Source organism: Myiozetetes cayanensis, unplaced genomic scaffold (assembly GCF_022539395.1).
Source record: "Myiozetetes cayanensis isolate MyiCay16 unplaced genomic scaffold, myiCay2020 scf6-25, whole genome shotgun sequence".
In the NCBI taxonomy this organism is placed as follows: Eukaryota; Metazoa; Chordata; class Aves; order Passeriformes; family Tyrannidae; genus Myiozetetes; species Myiozetetes cayanensis.
The window spans coordinates 45,268,455-45,292,956 of record NW_026087853.1 but is presented as its reverse complement, the minus strand read 5'-3'; the positions used below and the strand labels follow the sequence as shown (position 1 = coordinate 45,292,956).

At 45.6% G+C, this 24,502-nt stretch overlaps 2 protein-coding genes across 5 annotated transcripts in view; one reads left to right on the top strand and one right to left on the bottom strand.

Annotated features, from left to right (window-relative positions):
- MUC6 (mucin 6, oligomeric mucus/gel-forming) overlaps nt 1–10,942 on the top strand; it is a 47,010-nt gene extending 36,068 nt beyond the window's left edge. Inside the window, exons 34-37 of the mRNA XM_050336701.1 lie at nt 5,990–6,430; nt 7,852–8,292; nt 9,744–10,051; nt 10,922–10,942. Of these exons, the coding sequence (XP_050192658.1) occupies nt 5,990–6,430; nt 7,852–8,292; nt 9,744–10,051; nt 10,922–10,942 (1,211 nt within the window). The remainder of the gene's footprint in view (nt 1–5,989; nt 6,431–7,851; nt 8,293–9,743; nt 10,052–10,921) is intronic.
- A 6,614-nt stretch (nt 10,943–17,556) lies between these two features.
- AP2A2 (adaptor related protein complex 2 subunit alpha 2) overlaps nt 17,557–24,502 on the bottom strand; it is a 48,967-nt gene continuing 42,021 nt past the window's right edge. For all 4 annotated transcript variants that reach the window (XM_050335333.1, XM_050335335.1, XM_050335334.1 and 1 more), the window contains 4 exons: nt 24,031–24,147; nt 23,771–23,840; nt 21,213–21,347; nt 17,557–20,401 (listed from right to left, as the gene is read on the bottom strand). In XM_050335333.1, coding sequence (XP_050191290.1) covers nt 20,324–20,401; nt 21,213–21,347; nt 23,771–23,840; nt 24,031–24,147 — 400 coding nt within the window. In that variant the 3' untranslated portion in view covers nt 17,557–20,323. The remainder of the gene's footprint in view (nt 20,402–21,212; nt 21,348–23,770; nt 23,841–24,030; nt 24,148–24,502) is intronic.

Sequence of the window (24,502 nt, the reverse complement as noted above, 5' to 3'; positions counted from 1 at the left end):
TTGCACCTCATGGGTGGGTCTGGGTCCATTTTTCCTTTAGTTTCTTCACTTCTGAAAATTGCTTCTATCCTGAAAAGTGTGGGTATTGATGCTTTGGCCTCTTCACTTCTATTCCATGTCTGATGAGTGGCAGTGAGTGAGTGGCTGGGTAGGCACTTTGCATGCAGCCAGGTCACCCCACCATCACCTGGCATACACTTAGACAGGATCTAAGCAGGACATGGAGGCTTCAGAAAGGAGCCAGAAGCCCAATCTTCTATCTTGGACAAAGAGATTCAGTGTGATATGGACTTGTTTTTCTTACCCAATGCATTAGACAAGGCTTCTGCCCACCTCCTCTGCCTTCCCCTCTTTCCCTCTTCCCCAGCTGACCTGTGCTTTCCTCCCAACAGCCGTCACCCATAAAAGGTCAACCGAGCCGCACATTGAGCCCCCTCTGACCACACACAAGACCACGGCCTCCACCTCCATCAGCAGCACCTCCAAGACCTCTGTCTCCACAGAGACCAGCCCACCAAGCAGCACAGAACTCCCTCTGGCAACAACATCTCCAAATCCCAGCTCTTCACCTGTCCCCAGCAGCCCTCTCAGCACCCACCTGCCATCTGCTCCCACTTCCACACTCTATTCCACAGCAGCTCCAAGCACCAGCCCCACGCCTACACCCACAACCCTGAGGCCCAAGCCCTCTTCCCCCTTGACAAGCACTCCACAAGAATCTTCTACAACAGAGTCCTCTGCACCCACCACAGCCAAAACCAGCACAGTGCCATCACCTGCTCCTTCTGCCTCCTCCACTGTGTCCTCAACACGGATGAGTTCCTCACAGCCTGGTAAGACCTACTCCTTTGTGTCCCACTGCTTCTGCCTGTTCTCCCTTTTCCCTTCTTCTTTTCTAGGAGTGCAGACCACTTGCACATTTCTTTTGAATTTGCTCTCCATTCCCACTTCTTTTAGCATCCTCAGTGTGCTATGCCTGTCCTTTGCTATGACGCTGTGGCACTGGTCTAGCCCCTGTAGCCTGGCCTCATTGGCTCAGACTCAGCAGTCCTTAGAGCCTGCCTATTCACTGAAGGGTGACATGCACATCTGGATAGGACACTTTTCCAGGAAGAGGCAGAGCGAACTTTCCTGTTGGAAGGCACCCTGTCCTTTTCCCTTTTTTTTTTAGAGGGGAAAATTATTACAGCTTTTAGGAAGAAGCCACAACCCCAGATCTCCAACTTTACCAAGAATATTTGTGCAGCCCAGAGCTACCATTTTTACTCATGCTTCCAGTTCAAGACTTATAACCATCCCCTTTCCCTTACCCTCTTTCCCTCATCCCAAGCTGACCTGTGCTTTCCTCCCAACAGCCGTCACCCATAAAAGGTCAACTGAGCCGCACATTGAGCCCCCTCTGACCACACACAAGACCACGGCCTCCACCTCCATCAGCAGCACCTCCAAGACCTCTGTCTCCACAGAGACCAGCCCACCAAGCAGCACAGAACTCCCTCTGGCAACATCATCTCCAAATCCCAGCTCTTCGCCTGCCCCCAGCAGCCCTCTCAGCACCCGGCTGCCATCTGCTCCCACTTCCACACTCTATTCCACAGCAGCTCCAAGCACCAGCCCCACGCCTACACCCACAACCCTGAGGCCCAAGCCCTCTTCCCCCATGACAAGTGCTCCACAAGAGTCTCCTACAACAGAGTCCTCTGCACCCACCACAGCCAAAACCAGCACAGTGCCATCACCTGCTCCTTCTGCCTCCTCCACTGTGTCCTCAACATGGCTGAGCTCCTCACAGCCTGGTAAGCCTGCCTGCTACATGTCCTGCTGCTCAAAGAATCCCAGACTTGTTATGGTTGGAAGGGACCTCTGGACATCATTATCTGCCTGCCAAGAAGGTGTCTCTTAGTGCAGGTTAGACTGGAATGTGTCCAGATGGGTTTTGAAAGTCTCCAGAACAGGAGATACCACATTCTCCATGGGGAGAGAGCCTGTTCCACTGCTCTGCTCCTCTCAATGTAAAGAAATTGTTCCTTATGCTGAGTAGAATTTCTTGTGCTTTATTCCATGGCCATTGCTCCTTGTTTTGTCACTGGGCACCACCAAAAAAAGTCTGCCTCCATGCTCTTGGCACCTGCCTTTGAGATATTTGTATCCAATGATGAGATCCCAGCTCAGCCTTCTCTTCTCAGGATTCAACAGGTCCAGCTCCCCAGGTCTCTCCACTGATCATGTTTATGTGTCACCTTCGGTCCACCGATCATCTTTGCATTTCTCCTCTGGACCTCATCTGCCTGCTTTTCCCAGCTCCCTCCATTGCTCCCTCCCTTCGTTGCTTGCTCTGGCCCTCCATCCCTCCCTTCTTTCTCTTCTTCCTTGTATCCTTCCATCTAAGAACCACATCTCACTTGGGCATTTGTTTGGGTGTTGGGCCCCCCATTCCCACTGCTTTTGGCCAGCCTCATTCCAGATGAAGTCCTGGACAATGACTCTGCTTGGGGTGGAGCCAATTTCTGTTCCTAGCAGGGTTCCTGGTGCTGTGTTTTAGCTGTGGGTCTGAGCCAGTGTTGATGGCACACAAATGCTTTAGAGATTGCTGAGGAGTGCTAGCACAGCATCCAGGCCACCTGTGTTTCTCCTCCTGCCAATCAGGGAGTGGGCAAGGAGTGGCCATGAGGTCCTTCAGGGACACAGCCAGCATAGCCCAAAGCCAGTGGCCAAGGAGATGCTCCATGCCACAGAAAGTCATGCTGAGCAGTGCAATGGAGGGGCAGAGCAGTTTTTGGAAGTAGCCATTGCTTGGAGACTGGCTGGGCATTGGCCATCAGAGTGAGGCAGTGAGTGACTGCCATTGCACTACATGGGTGGGTCTGGGTTCGTTTTTCCTTTAGTTTCTTCACTTCTGAAAATTGCTTCTATCCTGAAAAGTGTGGATATTGATGCTTTGGCCTCTTCACTTCTATTCCCATGTCTGATGAGTGGCAGTGAGTGAGTGGCTGGGTAGGCACTTTGCATGCAGCCAGGTCACACCACCATCACCTGGCACACACATTGGCCATGACAGGATCTAAGCAGGACATGGAGGCTTCAGAAAGGAGCCAGAAGCCCAATCTTCCATCTTGGACAAAGAGACTCAGTGTGATATGGACTTGTTTTTCTTATCCAACGCATTAGACAAGGCTTCTGCCCACCTCCTCTGCCATCCCCTCTTTCCCTCTTCCCCAGCTGACCTGTGCTTTCCTCCCAACAGCCGTCACCCATAAAAGGTCAACCGAACCACACATTGAGCCACCTCTGACCACACGCAAGACCACGGCCTCCACCTCCATCAGCAGCACCTCCAAGACCTCTGTCTCCACAGAGACCAGCCCACCAAGCAGCACAGAACTCCCTCTGGCAACAACATCTCCAAATCCCAGCTCTTCACCTGTCCCCAGCAGCCCACTCAGCACCCGGCTGCCATCTGCTCCCACTTCCACACTCTATTCCACAGCAGCTCCAAGCACCAGCCCCAGGCCTACACCCACAACCCTGAGGCCCAAGCCCTCTTCCCCCATGACAAGTGCTCCACAAGAGTCTTCTACAACAGAGTCCTCTGCACCCACCACAGCCAAAACCAGCACAGTGCCATCGCCTGCTCCTTCTGCCTCCTCCACTGTGTCCTCAACATGGCTGAGCTCCTCACAGCCCAGTAAGACTCACTCCTTTATGTCCCACTGCATACAGAATTCCAGAATTCTTAGGGTTTTATGGGCCTCTGGACATCATCTAGTCCAACACCCCTGCTAAAAAAAGGGGTCTCTTAGTGTTGGTTATGCTAAGAGAATGCATCCAGATGGGTTTTGAATGTCTCCAAAGAGGGAGTTTCCACAATCTCCCTGGCGAGGCTGTTCCACTGCTCTGCCATCCTCAGTGTAAAGAAGTTGTTCCTTGGGTTAATTAAACCTTTTGTGTTTTAGTTTATTTTAGTCCCTTGTCCTGTTGCTGGGTGCCAACATGAAAGTGTCAACATCCACTTTGCATCTGCCTTTGAGATACTAGTATACAATGATGAGATCCCCTCTCAGTCTTCTCTACTCTAGACTCAACAGGCCTATCAACAGTCTGTCCAAATATGAAAGACGCTAGAATCCATTGATCATTTTTGTGTGCCTCTTCTACACATCTTGTGTCTGCTTTTCCCAGCTCCCTCCATCCCTTTTCCACCCCCTCCCTGCTGTTTTCCCTTCCTTCTACTCTCCTTCCCTCCCTGCCTCCCTCCTTTCCTTACCTTTATCCTTCCATCTAAGAACCACATCTCACTTGGGCATTTGTTTGGGTGTTGGGCCCCTCATTCCCACTGCTTTTGGCCAGCCTCATTCCAGATGAAGTCCTGGGCAATGACTCTGCTTGGGGTGGAGCCAATTTCTGTTCCTAGCAGGGTTCCTGGTGCTGTGTTTTAGCTGTGGATCCGAGCCAGTGTTGATGGCACACAAATGCTTTAGAAATTGCTGAGGAGTGCTAGCACAGCATCCAGGCCACCAGTGTTTCTCCTCCTGCCAGCCAGGGAGTGGGCAAGGAGTGGTCAGGGCAGTTTTTGGAAGTAGCCATTGCTTGGAGACTGGCTGGGCATTGGCCAGCAGAGTGAGGCAGTGAGTGACTGCCACTGCACCTCATGGGTAGGTCTGGGTTCGTTTTTCCTTTAGTTTCTTCACTTCTGAAAATTGCTTCTATCCTGAAAAGTGTGGATATTGATGCTTTGGCCTCTTCACTTCTCTCCCCATGTCTGATGAGTGGCAGTGAGTGAGTGGCTGGGTAGGCACTTTGCATGCAGCCAGGTCATCCCACCATCACCTGGCACACACACTGGCCATGACAGGATCTAAGTGGGACGCAGAGGCTCCAAGAAGGACCCGGAGGCCAAAATCCTGGCCAAAGAGACTCAGTGCGATACAGGGCTCCTTTTCTTGCCCAGTTCCTTAGTCCAAGACTTCTGCTCACCTCCTTTGTCTTTGCCTCCTGCCTTCATTCTCAACTGACCTGTGCTTTCCTCCCAACAGCCATCACCCATAAAAGGTCAACCGAACCACACATTGAGCCACCTCTGACCACACACAAGACCATGGCCTCCACCTCCATCAGCAGCACCTCCAAGACCTCTGTTTCCACAGAGACCAGCCCACCAAGCAGCACAGAACTCCCTCTGGCAACAACATCTCCAAATCCCAGCTCTTCGCCTGCCCCCAGCAGCCCACTCAGCACCCGGCTGCCATCTGCTCCCACTTCCACACTCTATTCCACAGCAGCTCCAAGCACCAGCCCCACGCCTACACCCACAACCCTGAGGCCCAAACCCTCTTCCTCCATGACAAGTGCTCCACAGGAGTCTCCTACAACAGAGTCCTCTGCACCCACCACAGCCAAAACCAGCACAGTGCCATCGCCTGCTCCTTCTGCCTCCTCCACTGTGTCCTCAACAAGGCTGAGCTCCTCACAGCCTGGTAAGCCTGCCTGCTACAAGTCCTGCTGCTTCTGCCTGCTCTCCCTTTTCCCACCTTCATTTCTAGCTGTGCAGGTCCCTTGCACTGTTGTTTCAGTTTTTGCTCTCCATTCCCAGTCCTTTCCACATCAGCACTGTGGTATGGCTGTCCTTTGCTATGGCCACAGGGCACGTGACTCTCCCAAGTATCTTGGTGTGCCCGTCTCTAAGGTGGATAGTCCTTATGCTCTGCCCATTCCTTGAAGGAAGAGGCATGTAAATCCAGAAATGATACTTTCTAGGAAGAGGCAGAGGTTAGGAAGGCACCCTGTCCATTTTCTCCCTTTCTGGGGAAGGAACCAGGTAGCAGCTTGTGGACAGGAGCCACAGTCCCAGTCCTCCCTCTTTCAGAGGAATAATCAGTGCAGGACAGCACTGCACTCTTTGCTTGTTTTTCAAGTGTGTGGATTGTGCCCTCCTGCTTTACCTTCACCTCTTGCTCTCACCCTCATTGAACCTGTGCTTTCCTCCCAACAGCCGTCACCCATAAAAGGTCAACCGAGCCGCACATTGAGCCCCCTCTGACCACACACAAGACCACGGCCTCCACCTCCATCAGCAGCACCTCCAAGACCTCTGTTTCCACAGAGACCAGCCCACCAAGCAGCACAGAACTCCCTCTGGCAACAACATCTCCAAATCCCAGCTCTTCGCCTGCCCCCAGCAGCCCACTCAGCACCCGGCTGCCATCTGCTCCCACTTCCACACTCTATTCCACAGCAGCTCCAAGCACCAGCCCCACGCCTACACCCACAACCCTGAGGCCCAAGCCCTCTTCCTCCATGACAAGTGCTCCACAAGAGTCTTCTACAACAGAGTCCTCTGCACCCACCACAGCCAAAACCAGCACAGTGCCATCACCTGCTCCTTCTGCCTCCTCCACTGTGTCCTCAACATGGCTGAGCTCCTCACAGCCTAGTAAGACTCACTCCTTCTTGTCCCACTGCTCTCAGAATCCCAGAATTATTAGGATTGGAAGGGACCTCTGGACATCATCCAGACCACCCCCCCCCCGCCAAGAAGGTGTCTCTTAATGCAGGTTACACTGGAATTCATTTCAGATGGGTTTTGAATGTCTCCAGACAGGGAGACTTCACAATCTCCCTGAGGAGCCTCTTCAGCTGCTCCCTCAGTGTAAAGAAGTTGTTCCTTAGGCTGAGTGAAACTTCCTGTGTTTTATTCCATGGCCATTGCTCCTTGTTCTGTCACTGGGCACCACCAAAAAAAGTCTGCCTCCATGCTCTTGGCACCTGCCTTTGAGATATTTGTATACAACGATGAAATCCTGTCTCAGCCTTCTCTTCTCAGGATTCAACAGGACCAGCTCCCCAGGTCTCTCCAAATATGAGAGATGCTCCAGTCCACTAATAATCTTTGTATCTCTCTCCTGGGCCTCTCCTGCCTGCTTTTCCCAGCTCCCTCCATCGCTCCCTGCATTTCTCCATCCTTCCCTCCCTCTCCTTCCTTGTATCCTTCCATCTAAGAATCACATCTCACTTGGGCATTTGTTTGGGTGTTGGGCCCCCCATTCCCACTGCTTTTGGCCAGCCTCATTCCAGATGAAGTCCTGGGCCTGTGCAATGACTCTGCTTGGGGTGGAATCAATTTCTGTTCCTAGCAGGGTTCCTGGTGCTGTGTTTTAGCTGCAGGTCTGACCCAGTGTTGATGGTACACAAATGCTTTGGTGATTGCTGAGGAGTGCTAGCACAGCATCCAGGCCACCTGTGTTTCTCCTCCTGCCAGCCAGGGAGTGGGCAAGGAGTGGCCATGAGGTCCCTCAAGGACACAGCCAGCATAGCCCAAAGCCAGTGGCCAAGGAGACGCTCCATGCCACAGAAAGTCATGCTGAGCAGTGCAATGGAGGGGCAGGGCAGTTTTTGGAAGTAGCCATTGCTTGGAGACTGGCTGGGCATTGGCCAGCAGAGTGAGGCAGTGAGTGACTGCCTTTGCACCTCATGGGTGGGTCTGGGTCCATTTTTCCTTTAGTTTCTTCACTTCTGAAAATTGCTTCTACCCTGAAAAGTGTGGGTATTGATGCTTTGGCCTCTTCATTTCTATTCCCATGTCTGATGAGTGGCAGTGAGTGAGTGGCAGGGTAGGCACTTTGCATGCAGCCAGGTCACCCCACCATCACCTGGCATACACTTAGACAGGATCTAAGCAGGACATGGAGGCTTCAGAAAGGAGCCAGAAGCCCAATCTTCCATCTTGGACAAAGAGACTCAATGTGATATAGAGCTGCCCTTCTTACCCAACGCATTAGACAAGGCTTCTGCCCACCTCCTCTGCCTTCCCCTCTTTCCCTCTTCCCCAGCTGACCTGTGCTTTCCTCCCAACAGCCTTCACCCATAAAAGGTCAACCGAGCCGCACATTGAGCCACCTCTGACCACACACAAGACCACAGCCTCCACCTCCATCAGCAGCACCTCCAAGACCTCTGTCTCCACAGAGGCCAGCCCACCAGGCAGCACAAAACTCCCTCTGGCAACAACATCTCCAAATCCCAGCTCTTCGCCTGCCCCCAGCAGCCCACTCAGCACCCGCCTGCCATCTGCTCCCACTTCCACACTCTATTCCACAGCAGCTCCAAGCACCAGCCCCACGCCTACACCCACAACCCTGAGGCCCAAGCCCTCTTCCCCCATGACAAGTGCTCCACAAGAGTCTCCTACAACAGAGTCCTCTGCACCCACCACAGCCAAAACCAGCACAGTGCCATCACCTGCTCCTTCTGCCTCCTCCACTGTGTCCTCAACATGGCTGAGCTCCTCACAGCCTGGTAAGACTCACTGCTTCATGTCCTGCTGCTCACAGAATCCCAGAATTGTTAGGGTTGGAAGGGACCTCTGGACATCATCTAGTCCACCCCTGCCAAGAAGGTGTCTCTTAGTGCAGGTTAGACTGGAATGTGTCCAGATGGGTTTTGAATGTCTCCAGAGCAGGAGATTCCACATTCTCCCTGGAGAGAGCCTGTTCCACTGCTCTGCTCCTCTCAGTGTAAAGAAATTGTTCCTCAGGCTGAGTGAAACTTCTTGTGTTTCATTCCATGGCCATTGCTCCTTGTTCTGTCACTGGGCACCACCAAAAAAAGTCTGCCTCCATGCTCTTGGCACCTGCCTTTGAGATATTTGTATCCAATGATGAGATCCCAGCTCAGCCTTCTCTTCTCAGGATTCAACAGGCCCAGCTCCCCAGGTCTCTCCACTGATCATGTTTAGAGATCGCCTTCAGTCCACTGATCATCTTTGTATCTCTCTTCTGGACCTCATCTGCCTGCTTTTCCCAGCTCCCTCCATTGCTCCCTCCCTTCGTTGCTTGCTCTGGCCCTCCATCCCTCCCTTCTTTCTCTCCTTCCTTGTATCCTTCCATCTAAGAACCACATCTCACTTGGGCATTTGTTTGGGTGTTGGGCCCCTCATTCCCACTGCTTTTGGCCAGCCTCATTCCAGATGAAGTCCTGGGCAGTGACTCTGCTTGGGGTGGAGCCAATTTCTGTTCCTAGCAGGGTTCCTGGTGCTGTGTTTTAGCTGTGGATCCGAGCCAGTGTTGATGGTACACAAATGCTTTGGTGATTGCTGAGGAGTGCTAGCACAGCATCCAGGCCACCAGTGTTTCTCCTCCTGCCAGCCAGGGAGTGGGCAAGGAGTGGCCATGAGGTCATTCAGGAACACAGCCAGCATAGCCCAAAGCCAGTGGCCAAGGAGACGCTCCATGCCACAGAAAGTCACGCTGAGCAGTGCAATGGAGGGGCAGGGCAGTTTTTGGAAGTAGCCATTGCTTGGAGACTGGCTGGGCATTGGCCAGCAGAGTGAGGCAGTGAGTGACTGCCACTGCACCTCATGGGTGGGTCTGGGTTCATTTTTCCTTTAGTTTCTTCACTTCTGAAAATTGCTTCTACCCTGAAAAGTGTGGGTATTGGTGCTTTGGCCTCTTCATTTCTATTCCCATGTCTGAGGAGTGGCAGTGAGTGAGTGGCTGGGTAGGCACTTTGCATGCGGCCAGGTCACCCCACCATCACCTGGCACACACATTGGCCATGACAGGATCTAAGCAGGACATGGAGGCTTCAAAAATGAGCCAGATGCCCAATCTTCTATCTTGGACAAAGAGATTCAGTGTGATATGGAGCTGCCCTTCTTACCCAATGCATTAGACAAGGCTTCTGCCCACCTCCTCTGCCTTCCCTTCTTGCCCTCATTCCCCAACTGACCTGTGCTTTTCTCCCAACAGCCGTCACCCATAAAAGGTCAACCGAGCCACACATTGAGCCACCTCTGACCACACACAAGACCACGGCCTCCACCTCCATCAGCAGCACCTCCAAGACCTCTGTCTCCACAGAGACCAGCCCACCAAGCAGCACAGAACTCCCTCTGGCAACAACATCTCCAAATCCCAGCTCTCCGCCTGCCCCCAGCAGCCCACTCAGCACCCGGCTGCCATCTGCTCCCACTTCCACACTCTATTCCACAGCAGCTCCAAGCACCAGCCCCACGCCTACACCCACAACCCTGAGGCCCAAACCCTCGTCCCCAAGGGCAAGTGCTCCACAGGAGTCTCCTACAACAGAGTCCTCTGCACCCACCACAGCCAAAACCAGCACAGTGCCATCACCTGCTCCTTCTGCCTCCTCCACTGTGTCCTCAACGTGGATGAGCTCCTCACAGCCCAGTAAGGCTCAGAACCACCTTCCTGCTGCTCCCACCTAATATTCCCTGCTCTCTTCCTTCCTTCCATCTGTCCAATCCATCCATCCATCTCTGCCTCCAGCATTCCATCCAAGGACCACACCCCACTTGTGCACTTTTTTCAATTCTCAGCCCTCCATTCCCACTGCCAGCCTGGTTCCTGGTGTAGTCCTGGGCCTGTGCAATGACTCTGCTTGGGTTGGAGCCAATTTCTGTTCCCAGCAGGGTTCCTGGTGCTGTTTTATCTGTTGCTCCTAGGCAGTGTTAATGGCACACAAATGCTTTAGAGATTGCTGAGGAGTGCTAGCACAGCATCCAGGCCACCTGTGTTTTTCCTCCTGCCAGCCAGGGAGTGGGCAAGGAGTGGCCATGAGGTCCCTCAGGGACTCAGCCAGCATAGCCCAAAGCCAGTGGCCAAGGAGACACTCCATGCCACAGAAAGTCATGCTGAGCAGTGCAATGGAGGGGCAGGGCAGTTTTTGGAAGTAGCCATTGCTTGGAGACTGGCTGGGCAGTGGCCAGTGGTGGGAAGGAGTGAATGACTGTCTTTGCACCTCGTGAGTGGGTGTTGCTTTGTTTTTCCTTTACTGTCTTCTCTTCTAAAAACTGTCTTTATCCAGACACACTAGCCTATTCTTGCTTTGGTATTTGCAGTTCTCTCCACAATGCCTGAAGAGGGGGAGTGAGTGAGTGGCTGGGTGGGCACTTTACATTCAGCAGGGTCACCCCACCATCGCCTAGCACACCAAGGGGCCATCACTGAGTCGAAGCGTGACGTGGAGGCTTATGGATGGAGGCAGAAGTCTAAACCTCCCTCTTTTGCAGGAATACACGGTGCAACATAGGGCTGCCTTCTTGCTCATTGCCTTAGCCCAAGGCTTCTGCCCACCTCCTTTTCCCTCATCCCCAACTGACCTGTGCTTTTCCTCCCAACAGCCGTCACCCACAAGTCAACAGTGCCACATATTGAGCCACCTCTGACCACACACAAGACCACGGCCTCCACCTCCATCAGCAGCACCTCCAAGACCTCTGTCACCACAGAGACCAGCCCACCAAGCAGCACAGAACTCCCTCTGGCAACAACATCTCCAAATCCCAGCTCTTCGCCTGCCCCCAGCAGCCCACTCAGCACACAGCTGCCATCAACTGCCTCATCTACGTTCTCTTCTTTGGCCCCAACCGTCAGCACAGTGCCTACACCTACACCCCTCACTACTTCCACGTTTAGGTCTGCTGAGAGTACTCCATATTCTTCCTTCCAAAATACCACATTTTCTCCATATGGCAAAACATCTTCATTAGCCATTCCTTCCAGTATCTCTGCCAAATCCACTCCACTGTTGGTCCCGACTGTTTTATCTACAACAACGACATTCGCTCCCCTAGTGATCACTACTGCTTCTACAGAGTCTGTTGAAAGGAGCACCTTGCAAACAACAACATTAACCACTGCCCGCACAACATCATCTTCTTTCACCTCTAGACTCTCGACATCCTTGTCTTCTATTGTGCCAGTGACAGTTCCACATGGTAATGTATATCCATAGCATTTCCTATACCATGCTTTTAATACCTTTTTTTTTTTTTAACGACTGCATGACTTTTTTCTTTACACATTCTTTATGATACAACTTGTACCCAATGGCTCCATCTTTTCTTTTTGTCCCTTATGCAATTATTTTTTGTTGAGTAGTTGTCTGATGTCTTAGATTTCACAAGCTGGTTCCCTGCTATACAATACTGTAGACATTAAAAAGCACGAGTTAAAGAGTCTGACGGGATGTAGATCAGGAGTCCAGAACCTCTATTTCCTGATCTTCAAAAGCACTGTAAGAAAGACAGCCTGTCCAAATAGAAGGTATCTTCTGACTTACCCTGCAGCCCTCTTGTTAGCTCTCATATACCCTGCACAGTTCAGCATTTTTGTTACCTCTTCTGCTGGATACTGTTTCCACAGTTTTTAAGGTAGAGATATTTTTGTTTGGTTGCTGTGCATAATTGATCACCTAATTTTTTTTAAATTGAAGGAATACTACTTTCTATAATTTCCACACCATTTCATGTAAAGTGATGCACACAAAGGAATATCTATCTACTGCTTTGAAATGGAACTGTCCTACTTTAGGATCTACAGTATAGGAGTCAGGAACATGGTGTGGATGCACAAGAGGTGTCTAAGATTGTAACTGTACCCTGTATAAGTAGCAGAGGCCTAGTTTCTACTCTTATTTAGAAACAGTGAGGCAGTTTTTAATCAGTGCTTTCTAGGATATGGTTTAACACCTTCTAAGAATAAACCAGAGTGACACATGCACTGTTCAATCTATGAATGGAAGGTAGGTTTACTGTATGGTTTCTTTTTGGGTGTTGATTTGTTTTAACTACTGTTTGAGGACCAAGAGAAGAGTTAACATCTCAATTTGAGCTACTTTGCATTCTCTTTTGGGAGCTTTCAACATAGAAAGGAGAAACTGTGTGGAATGTGTACTTCAGCCACATCATACTGCCTTGTTCCCTATTGCCTTCTCCGTTGTCATATGCTGCCTTCACTGCTTGTTCTCCTTTTCTGTGTGTTTAAATCCTAAAGAAAGCACAGTCTTGCTTGCGAAAATCTACATTCTTCACTTGCCTTATCTTTGTCAAGAATCAGGAGGGAGGCATCCTAGTAGGTCTGCCCCTTTTCTACCCTGCTTAATAATGAGATTATAAGTATTTGTATCTTTTTGAAGCACGTGTTCAAAACTTTTCCACAGACAAATATGCTACTTCCTTAGTTGTGAGTCCTCACACAAAGTTCTTCATTTTGTCATTACAGTCAGATCCACTGAACCAGGAAATTGGCTCTAACAGGAAGGAAAAATGAACAAAGCAGAATACCATGCTCCATTCAACCAAGACATCAGTCTTAATCCAGAACACTGATTTATACAAAAGGTTCCAAATAGTCATTTAAGAAAACTGTATTTGTGGTTAACTACTACTCTCAAAGAGCGATGTGAGAATCAATATACGACGGTGGGTACAGTTACCTGTAGCTGAACCTTCCATTTCCATTTCCACCATTAACATTGTCAGAGGGCAGCTTGGCCAGGTCAGTCAGCTCAGCCACAAGGCATGGCAGAATTACCTACTCACAGAGAAATGAATAAATGCAAGTCTGTCCTTCATCCTGCTGTCACACAAGTGCTGCAGTACCAAAAAGAGGCTCATTTCAGTTTTAGCAGAAAAAGAGCCTCAAACTGACTGACTGCTCGAGCATTGGGAAATGACAGTTTGACCCAAGGAGGCAGGATTTGACCCTGCTTGCCATTTTCCAGTAAGAAAATCCCAAACATATACTACACTATTAACTGAGTCTTCCCTGCAATAGTGTTCAGGTTTCTTCTGTAACCTTTCTTTAACCACAGAACCTGAATGTGCTCAAGAGATCCTTGTGCAGGAGCATGTGTGAGTGGTGCATGAATGGCCTTTGTAGTATTCAACATCTTTGTTGTCCTTAAAATAAACTTCAAACACTGTGTTTAAACTCCTTGGAAAACCTATGTTTTCAGTCAGCTTTCAGCTTCATACAGTGCTTAAGTGTCATGCTTCAAGTCAGGAGAAAATATGAGATTGGTACATTTAATCATTACCTGCTATGAGGCATTAGGCATTCTGTCTTGTAAGGAAAGTAGTGAACTTATGTCTGTCTACAAAAAATACATCCTTAAAATGAGTAAGCTAAGCATTTTTCTAGTAAGTAAAATCTACTACAAAGTCTGAGAACCAGAAATAACTCCACCAGAATGAGACAGCTGGTTGTTTTACATGCATCTTTGTGTTCTCAGCAGAGGATTAGTTTTTTCCTGCTGGACTGAATCTGTACTATGTTCTTAACAGGATTTTTTTTGCTCATTTGTAATTCCACCAACCTCTCTGTTCTTAGTTGTCCTCCATGGTAAGCGTCTCATGCATCTTCAGGGCCCAGTTTAAAACCTCCTCTTGCTGTGTTAGTCACTTGTGATTTAATTATCTCATGCAGTAAGAATGGCTTTCCACGCAACCAGGTATGGAGGCTTCTGGTATCTAACAAAGGTCACTCAAGAAGATCAAGATAAATTTCTGCCCTAATTCTTTCTTTTTTTTTTACATTTGACAGACCGTTGTAGAGAAGTTGAATATGAAGAAAAAATAACTTACAAAGGCTGTTCTGCAAATGTCACTTTAAGCCGATGTGAAGGATCATGTCCATCTTCAACAAAGTAAGGATAGCTGAGAGGCTGCAGAGTACTGAAGTTGTTTTTCTTACTTGGTCATCTGTAAGGAGTGGTATTTATGAACTACTGCTCCTTAAAATCAGGGAGGAACATGTGGTTAGAATCCACCCAGTAATATATTGTGGTGCCATATAAAGCAGGTAACTAAAACCAACGTTCATAAGGTCATTTATTGTATAGGGATTTACATTCTAAACAAGGAAGGTCATCTCACTTCCCTAAGTTTTTGTTGGGTTTTTTTGGTTGGTTGGGTTTTTTTAAATAAACAGACATCAATTCTACAGGTTTGGGGGGCTATTTTGTTGGTTTGATTGTTGGGATTTTGATTTTGTTTGTTTGCTTTTTAAAGATGGAAAAGGTTGTTTAGACTACAAATGCCCGTTTTCAAATAGCTAAGACAGTAAAATAAGTAATTTCATCTAAGGTACATAATTTCACTTCAGCTGTTTCATAACATTCTCCTATTAATGTAATTCAGGTATATTTTATAATTACAAGTGTGCTGTCTGAGCCTGTGCAGTTCTGCTTGCCCAACAGGAGACTATTCAACAGAAAATCAAGGCTTCAATACAGCTAAACTTAGTGTAGCAGTATTAGAGTTCACAATTATTTGGAAGAAAAAATTAAAACTGTTAAATTCCCAACAATCCAAGCCAATACAGTGTTCAAGAACAGGAAAGCAATGAACAGTTTTGCCTTTGCAGTAACTAATTTAAATTAATCCTGAATCTAAAAGCTATCCCCTTTCAAAGCAAGTTCAGGTGTCTCCCAGCATTTTAAAAACTGACTTTGTATCCTGAGAATATTCGAAAGGGCTGTGAACCCTGGAGGAAGATTTTTAGAGGTAAGGTTTGTCAAAATAATTTAAAAAGTTGTTGTTAAAACTCAGCTTTAACTGCAACCAAGCAAACTTTTCTCCCCTTCAAAAGAAATTTAAAAAATATATATTTTTTTCCTCAAGTCTCTTGTTCCTGTATCTGAATTCTAGCCTACCTTTATACTGCTGCCCACTGACAAAGACAGAACCAAGTCCAGCAGCAGGCTGAACACTGTCAGAAATCAACAGCGTAAGAAAACAGCAGTATCATCGTGAGAGACTTTCAAAGCCTCACCTGCCTGTTCAAGCAGTCACTTCACCTTCCTGTGCTTTATTACTGTGAAGTCAGCAAGATATGTGCAAGTCTACTATAGCTTTGCTAACTGACCTTACAACCCAGAATTGATATGCAGTCACCAGCTTAAATTCTGGTGCTAACTGCTCAGAGGAAGAGAGGGATTTTCCTTCCTCCATGAACCACAAAAAGGGAATGGCACAATTTAGCATTTGTGTTAACAGACCACACCAGACCACACCACGCTTCTGCAAACTCTAAGTAGTCCAAAGCACAGCTTTAAAAGGATTAAATCCACAGTTACTTGACAATGTTCAGAAGTGCAAAGAACAGGGAAATCAAATCTTATTAGTTTTCCAGTGAGGTCTGAGGCCTAAGAGATGATGAGAACATCCTCTTTTAAAAAGGAAGGCAACAGCTCAGTACACCTGAGCTCTTGCAGCACCCATTGTGAGAACTTCAGTCACTTGCTGCACTGTCTGTAGTTCTCTAGTTGACAGAACCATTAAGCTGAGGGTCGTGCTCTTTCCTCTGAACCTCCCACCACAGGAAAAAAAAAAAAAAAACAAACCTGCAAATACTTGAAAAACCTTGAGCCTAAAATGCTGTATCCAAATGCCAACTCATTCTCCCTCTCTTCCAAACAGGCTGAATGTTGAGAACATGATGCTCACCACAGCATGCGGCTGCTGTCGGCCACTCCAGCTTCTTAAGAAGGAACTCCAGCTACCATGCCAAGACCCAGATGACCCTGGAAAAAGGCTCACTACAGACATAACTGTATTTAGTGGTTGTGTTTGTAACTTTGACAGTTGTGTACACTAGCCAGGCCTCAGATACTGTTGTTTTGTTTTGTTTTTAATTAAACACTGATCACAATTTAATACTTCCATAGTGACTGCTCATTGTTGGGTTCTCTTGTACTGATTATCCAGGATAGACTTGCAGTCAGGCGTCTGAGCGGCTGCCTGGACTATCAGTGAACTTGACAGATAAATTATTCCTGATCAGGAGGGTGGGGTGCAGAGAAGAAAGAAAGAATGGGCAGTGTGAAGTTCGGGAGGGAAGACCATGTCAGAGACCGTCTGGCCTTGTTCAGGGTGATATATTTAACCAGAGGCTAAAAACTGGCCCATGTACCGTACAGTAACAGAAATTTGACTTTCAAATAAAGTAGAAGGAAATGAATTTCTTAACTTTTCATTATTTGGCCAATTATTTTAACTGAAAATAGTCTGTTAGGTTCACCCATTAAAGTAAGGAGCTGTGGAATAGGCCACTACTTCACTGGGAGAACTGACCCATTCCCTTTCCTCTGAAGGTAGGCCACAGCACTTGTGTTCATCATCCATAGATGAGTGCTGTTGGAAAGCAAGGAAGGTGCTACGTGAACCAAAAGCTAATTGTGAGGTTTCTACACCCACCCTAGAAACGTTACTAACACAGACACATAATGGCTTTTGGATAACACCGAAATTTGAGGGCATTTCTGTGCAAGAAATCAGAGGCCATATGCTTTTAACAGGACACAGGTTCACTCAGAAGCAATTTCTACTTGGTGCCAGTCAAGAGAATTCTTTATTACTTTGTTTGCAAATCACTTAAGAAAAAGCTGTATGAATGCATAAAAGCTCATAGTGTATTTTTTTTCCCTTTTAGCAAGTTTTGGAGAAGAATCTGAAGCATACATTTAAAGCTTAAGTGATGTTATTTAGCAGTTTGAGTACTCTTTACAGTGACATGAACTTTTTACAACTCCTGCCCCTATGTAATACAGGTGTGGGCTGCTTAGCCCCAACCATATCCCACTGCTGCTCCAGTTTACTGCAGTCTGCACTGTTAATGTACTTACTGTTATTAAGCACTCTAGGAAGAAAGATTTTACATCAAGTTTTTGGTTGGTTTGGTGGTTTTGTTTTTGTTTTTTACAGTAGAGTATTTATAACACATGACTTAACACAGCAACAAGACCAAGCTCACTCACTGGAGGGAACAGAGATCTTTAGACCAGATAAGATTCAAGTGAACAAAACCCACTAGTTTTCAGAAAGGAATCACATCAATTGTTTCACAACAACCATTCCATGCAGATACTTCTTACACTTTTTTGCTCCCAGACAAAAAAAGGACAGTTTGATTACTGTTCTAATCATTTATTTAATCTTAATACGTTCTTCTGATGAATATAGTCTAATATATAGTCTTCTATATGAAAATTCTCCACTTAATTTGACAGAACTTTGTTTTATACAAATAAGACAATCACCATAAATGTTACATACTGGAGTGTAGGTCAAGAATGAACATATGCTACCTGTTTTGCTATTCAGTTATTTTCACATGTCAATGCCTGAAAATACTGCACTTAAAAACAATAACACTGTTTACTGCAGAAATTACTTTGTCTGCTTGACAGGATACATCACTGGTAAGTTAACCATCATTCACAAACAAAAAAAAAATCAAGTATTTGTCTTTAATTTGTTCACTTTTCTGCTCATGGCTTCATTGAGCTGACATTTAATATAAAGAGTGAACAGTCATAAGCTTAACACAGTCACCACTGAAAAGACACTTTTCCCTTAGCCCTCCCTCCTTCCCATGTTTTAATGCACATTTTAGCACAGCTTGAACCAAAGCAGAGTGAAATAAAGTAGTGCAGTTCTCAAGGTGTCCTTTAATGAGGGCACAGAACATTTTTCAGGGGTGAGGGGGGACAGATATACAACAGGATTTGGAATATATGAAACAGAAGCTCCTCTCCTGTCTTTGTTAAGACTCCCTTTAGATCAGCACATCAGACTTGTAATGTAGCAGCCAACAGCACGGTTAACATAACAGGACTAATAATGAGACATACAGCATCCAGAGGAAAAAAACAGAAGGTATCCCATTAGTATTTTGCCAACTGCCCAACATGACTGCAGGAACTGCTCATGAAGATTTTCATCGACAATATTTATGATCGAAGAGTCTTAATTAAGAATTATTTAAAAGGCCTTAAAGGGGCCAATTGTTCAAGAGAACTTTTGCAGAAAGACCAGGCCTTTAGCTAAATTTTCAGTCTTAATATCCATATTTACCAGTCATTTCTGGAAAAACAAAACATATCCCCCAAAATCCACACATCACAGCAAAACCTTTGTTCCTCATTTTTCGCCTGTACTCAAGTACAATCACTACCCTTCAACCAAACCCAGTTATAATCTCCCAGTTCCATCTTTTACACAAAAAGCACTGAAAACAAAAAGCAAGGTATGCTCAGTCATGGAGAATCCTGTCCCCTGCTGTGCACTGGGCAGCATGACAGTAGCCTCATTTACGTGCATTTTCAGTGTCATCACTATCACTCAAAACCTTTACTTCGTGGGCATACTTGTCTGTATGTGTGTGAGACACCAGTCCCAGGCTGCCTTTAAATAACCTTGAGGAAATCCTGGTCTGAGGTTCACTTCTCATGTCAGCAGTAGGTGAGTTTGTTCATCATGATCTGGAGTTCTCACTGACAACTGCCCACAGTTCCTAACTGGGCTACCGCACCTGCTTTGGTTTTGCAGCCTTTGTTGCACCTCAAGGCTTTAGGAGCACGAGCCAAAATTTCTGTCTGCTTACTACTGCAGAGAGGCTGCAAAGAGTTTGCTGATGTGAAACAAAAAGACTCTGGTTGTAAAAGCCACTATAAAAGCTGAACGTTTTTGAGTATTCCACTTTAAGTTTCAACAGAAGTTTTCTACACCATGTTGGACATTTTTACCACTGACAGAAAGGAAATTGTTCAGATATCAGGTATTCAACCTCTAAAGTTTTACCATTAATGTACACTGGGGAAAATATTGTTTAAAATTACATTTTCATCTAAGAGCGCATGCCTTAGAGCCCTTCAAGGGCCCATTTCTTCTCACTTCTTTTATACAATACTAGACCCTGCAGTTAATTGTATCACATCATTAGGACTATTACTTGTGAAGTCTGATGGAAAACAGAAGAAAAAAAGAACAAAATATTTAACTTCACTGAGTAACAAGGAACAAGTATATACTCATTCACCACCTACCAGAGAAGCTCACCTCATTATTAGAGATAAGCAGAAGGATTAAGAACAGCTTTTGCTTTCAATCGACTTTCCAAAGATCAGAAAACATTAAGATGTAAAATATTACACAATTCATACTTTAAGACTCTGGTCCTGTGACATTTTTCAAATACAAAGATCGGTGACACTCAACACAAATGTTCACTTGAATCAGATTCAAACACATCCTGGAATATGCCCTCCCATCCAGTAGACAACTTTACAAAGTTTTGACTCTACATTAACATCTGATTTAACCTTACCAAGCAGCAGTACATTGGTTTCTTTCAACTCAGAGCAGAGGAAGTACCCGTTAAAGGTACTGAAGCAGAATGTTTACTAGCTATTTCCAGCTGAAATCCTTGATTACCACATCTAAAACAACTTCCCTTCAACAAGGTTAAAAGCCTGACCTCTGCAAAAAAAAAAAAAAAAAAAAAGAGCAAAACCAGCCCTCCCACCCTTTGTGTAACACACTAAAAGCCATTTTCAATGGAAAAAGTCACTTCCCTGTACTGTACATTTTATATTCTTAATTTTAAACAAGGGTCAAGTCATATTAAGGCAGGGAGCTGGTATTGGTTAACATTGCAGTACTCAGACAGTGATGTACAAGACATTTATTTGCAGTATGATGACAGTGATATAAGTGGAAAAACCAAAACTGACATGGTTAATATTAAAACTGTTCAGACAGCAATTCACATAATCTCTGAGATACAGCTTCTTTACTTGTTCGTAGTGTGAGCCTGTACATCTGAAAAAGAACATAAAGTTTTACTTACTTTTTAAACAGTTTGGCATTAAATGAGTGCACAGTCAACTAGTGAAAACTAAGTTAACTCCTACTTGCTCTGTAAGCTTTGGTAGGAAAAAGACCTCAAATTAAAGCATCCAGAGGCAGCCAGCCACTGAGTAATACAGCTTTTTCAAACCACTGGCTGAACCAAACTTATCTTTAAACCTTGTAGAGAATTACTTTTATTCTAGTATTTTTAGCGTTTAACAGAAAGGTGGTGTCCAAAATTTTTCTTTAAGGGGAGTACATGCTGTGGAAAAGTCTAAAGACCCTCTACCAGCACTTCTTCAGGAAACAGAAGACTTACCACCCAAAAATTAATTTTAGTCCTTAGTTAACGTTGATAAAACCTCTATCAAAAAAGCTTGAGTAAAGATATCCTTAACATTGTGTTCATGCTTTCTCTTTTAGCCACTCTTTTACTAATTTAAAATGGCAAAAGAAAGCATACTTCATCTTGTCCGAGGTGCACAAGACAAAAACATTCAATTTTTCCAACCTTCAAGAGAAGATGAGACTTCAGGGACAGTCTGGAATATTACAATGATCTCTCCTAACAAGAAAGAGAATTGCTATGAAGAAGCAGCTTCCCAAGATGGTATAATGTAATGCAGGACCAGCTGCTACGACTTAATTTCTTGTTGGAGTCTGCAGTCACAATCTGCTAGTGCAATAGTGATTTTTAAATACCTTGAGGAGCTTCAGATACACACAGATATTTTGTTCAAATGAGAATCTGTATTTAAGCTGTAGATAGTTACACAGATACCTGTGCCTGGAGGTTGGGTTCAAGGCGCAGCAAGCATCCAATCTGAGTAGTTTTTGTATGTATGATACCAGCACCAACAAAGTTGGCAGGATTGGGATCTACCTCCTCAAGCAGCGCTGATCCAAACCCTATGATCTATGAAAGAAACACAGAAGATTCAGATGTGGAGAGAGTGGGACACAAATATCGAGTCTACCCAAACACAGCCACCACCAATAGCAAAACAAGTAGGAGGCTAATTTTTAAGTGCTCAAGACAAAGAATTCTCCAATACCAATTTAATTACAACAAATTTTTGAAGAATGACCCTGCTAATGAGCTGTTCCTGTAAATAAGGTTCTTCTCAAAAGCAACTGAGAAATAAGATTTAACAGAAGTCTCCCCTGGTTTTGATACAGCCATTCCTGTCGTACATTAGTTACTTCTGTTTTGCCTAAGGCAGCCGGTTCTGCAAAAAGTGACTTTTCTAACCAGTATAAATTAGGGCTTGAAGTATCTTCCAATTCAGTTTTAAGCAGAGAATTGGTGTTTTCTTAAACAGCTTCGAGTTTCCAACTGCTATTGAAGACTATATCTAATTCAAACCACAGTGAGAAGCAGTCCATTCAACTCGGCACTGCCAAGACTCTTACACAACACGGACAACATTTAACAGGATGATCCAATTGCCATATTGCCAAAAATGCACAAAGTTTGCTTATACCATGTGCTGGTTTTGATTGGGATAGAGTTAATTTTCTTCTTAGTAGGGTGTGGGGCTTTGTTTTGGATTTCTGCTGAAAAGAGCGTTGATAAAGTCAGGGATGTTTTAGTTACCGCTGAGCAGTGCTCACACAGAACCAAGGCCTTTTCTGCTTCTCACCCCACCAGTGAGGAGGCTGAGGGTGCACAAGAAGCTGGGACAGCCAGGACAACTGACCCTAACTGACCAATGGGATACTCCAAACTATATGATGTCCTGGCTCAGCATATAAAGCTGGGGAAAGAAGGAACGGGAGGATGTTCGTAGTGATGGCGTTTTCAGAGAATCACAGAATTATTAAGGTTGGAAAAGGCCCCCAAGATGTTCAAGTCCGTCCTTTGATCAAATACCACCATGCCCACTAAACCATATCCCAAAGTGCCACATCCACTTGTTTTCTGAACATTTCCAAGGATGGGGATTCCACCACTTCCTGTTTTATCTATCTTAATATCCCCATGGTGCTTCTTTTCTTATTTAGTGCTTATTATTCCTCTCACGCTTTATACCGTCCTCATAGCAAAACTTGCTTTTTTCTAAGAGTACAAAGGCAAAAAGTATTTCATAGCTCGGATTATTTTTTATGTGAGTTTGATTGAGCTCCGGATTTGCTGAATACGTCTGCCAATCAGGCTTGCAGTGTTCACTGTGTGTTTTTATGTACTGCAATACTGAAAGGTTTCTCTGACTTTCTCAGACATTTATTGGGAGCAGACTGTACCCTATCACAACCTTCACCCACAGCCAATGCTCCCATATACAGCACTAATCCTAGCAGGTAAAAACATGTCTCTATGTAATAGTCTAACCTCAAAAGAAATCCTGCTCTGATGTCAAAGCCATCTCAGTTGTGGTCCTGCACATAGGTGCTGTGAAACAAATGCTGAGAGCACTGACCGTGTGTCAGAACCACTCAGCTCTTGCAGCTCCTCACCATTTGAACTCCAAGAGCAAGAAGGGAAGGAGGTTGGGTGTTATTTTGGCTTAATTTCTTTTCTTTTTGCTCTTAATGTACTTCATTGTCAAAGCCTGGCTCTGAAGTGTGGAGGCAGACGATGAGATCTAAAATCCTGTTTTAAACCTGCACTCTTACTAATTGCTTTTAGCAGATTTTGGATCAGAGAAGACTATCACAGGTCTGCGACATCTGTCAGAAGTGCAGGGTGTTGTTTGCAAAAAAAAAAAAAAAAAAGGCCAAGAAGACCAAGGCAGACATGATAAAACTGTGTATTGTTATGGCAAAGTCAGCTGCCATCAAAGAGCCTTATCAAGTTCGTTAGCACTGTGTATAACCTGCTACTGCAGCAAGTTATGGGAAACAAGTGCAGTGCCTCTTATACATTTGAATACAGAACACCTTTTACCTCTTCAGTGAAGGTAAGATATAGCTATATTTTCTGTCATATATGCAGATATACCATCTGTCTCTTGCTAGTCAGAATAAATACATTGTGTAGAGTCTACCTCTGGTCAATATTCTTAGTTTCCTATTTATAAAGTTTGGAAGTATTTAATCTCTCCAATCTCTCCAGTAACTGTTACACATGAGGGAGCCCTGCTGTCCTGGGGATGGCCGAACACCTGCCTGTCGAGGGGAAGCACTGAATTAATTTCTTGCTTTGCTTGTGTGCATGGCTTTTGTTTTAGCTACTAACTGTCTTTATCTCAACCCACATGTTTTCCCATTTTTTAACCTCCTTATTCTTTGCCCCATCCCATGGCTGTGTGGCACCTAGTTGCCAGCTGGGGTTAAAACATGACATGCCACTACCCCTTACTTACACTGTGAATTAAAAGCACCACACTACCAACCTACCTTTGCTTTTGTGATCTCTGCATCCATCGGGTGTTTTGCTTTAAAGATATTCTGTACTTCTTGTTTTGGACTGCAAGACAAGGCAAGATAGACACATGTATTATGTACAGCATTGTTCAACAGCAATTAATTATGCTGGGAGAGCTTATAGTTTACAGGATTAAGTATGGGATGAGGCACTGCATCAGCTACATTTACAATATAACTTTTTCATCCCTTGGCCCACCACAAGAGCCCCAAGCCTAAGTACCAAGTCTTACTTGCTCAGTTGCTTCCAACGCTGAAAAAAGTCTTGAGAAGACATCTCTGTTGGCTGGAAGAACTTATTCAGCGTGATGGGTAATTTTACTGAAAGATTTTGAAATGTTCCACCATACCTGCATATGGAATAAAATGAACACAATGTATATGGCAGTGTCAGCAGTCTCTCAGCATAAATCAACCAAGCAACAGAGCATGAACACTGAGAACCAATTGCTTATGATTAAAATCCATCATATCCAGATGATATTTCTAATATAAAGTTTTAATGCGCTGTTAAATAAATTTCTTTGCTCTGCTTAGATGGTACATGAATTGGCTGAATTTCTAATAGGGATCTCCCAGTTTTAACATAGGTTGTTATCCTACATAGCACCCAAAGGAGTGAAAAATATATTCCTGTGAAAAAATACCAACAGAACCATTTTAGACTAGAATAACAGCATGTAGCCCAGAAATCAGGATTTCGTA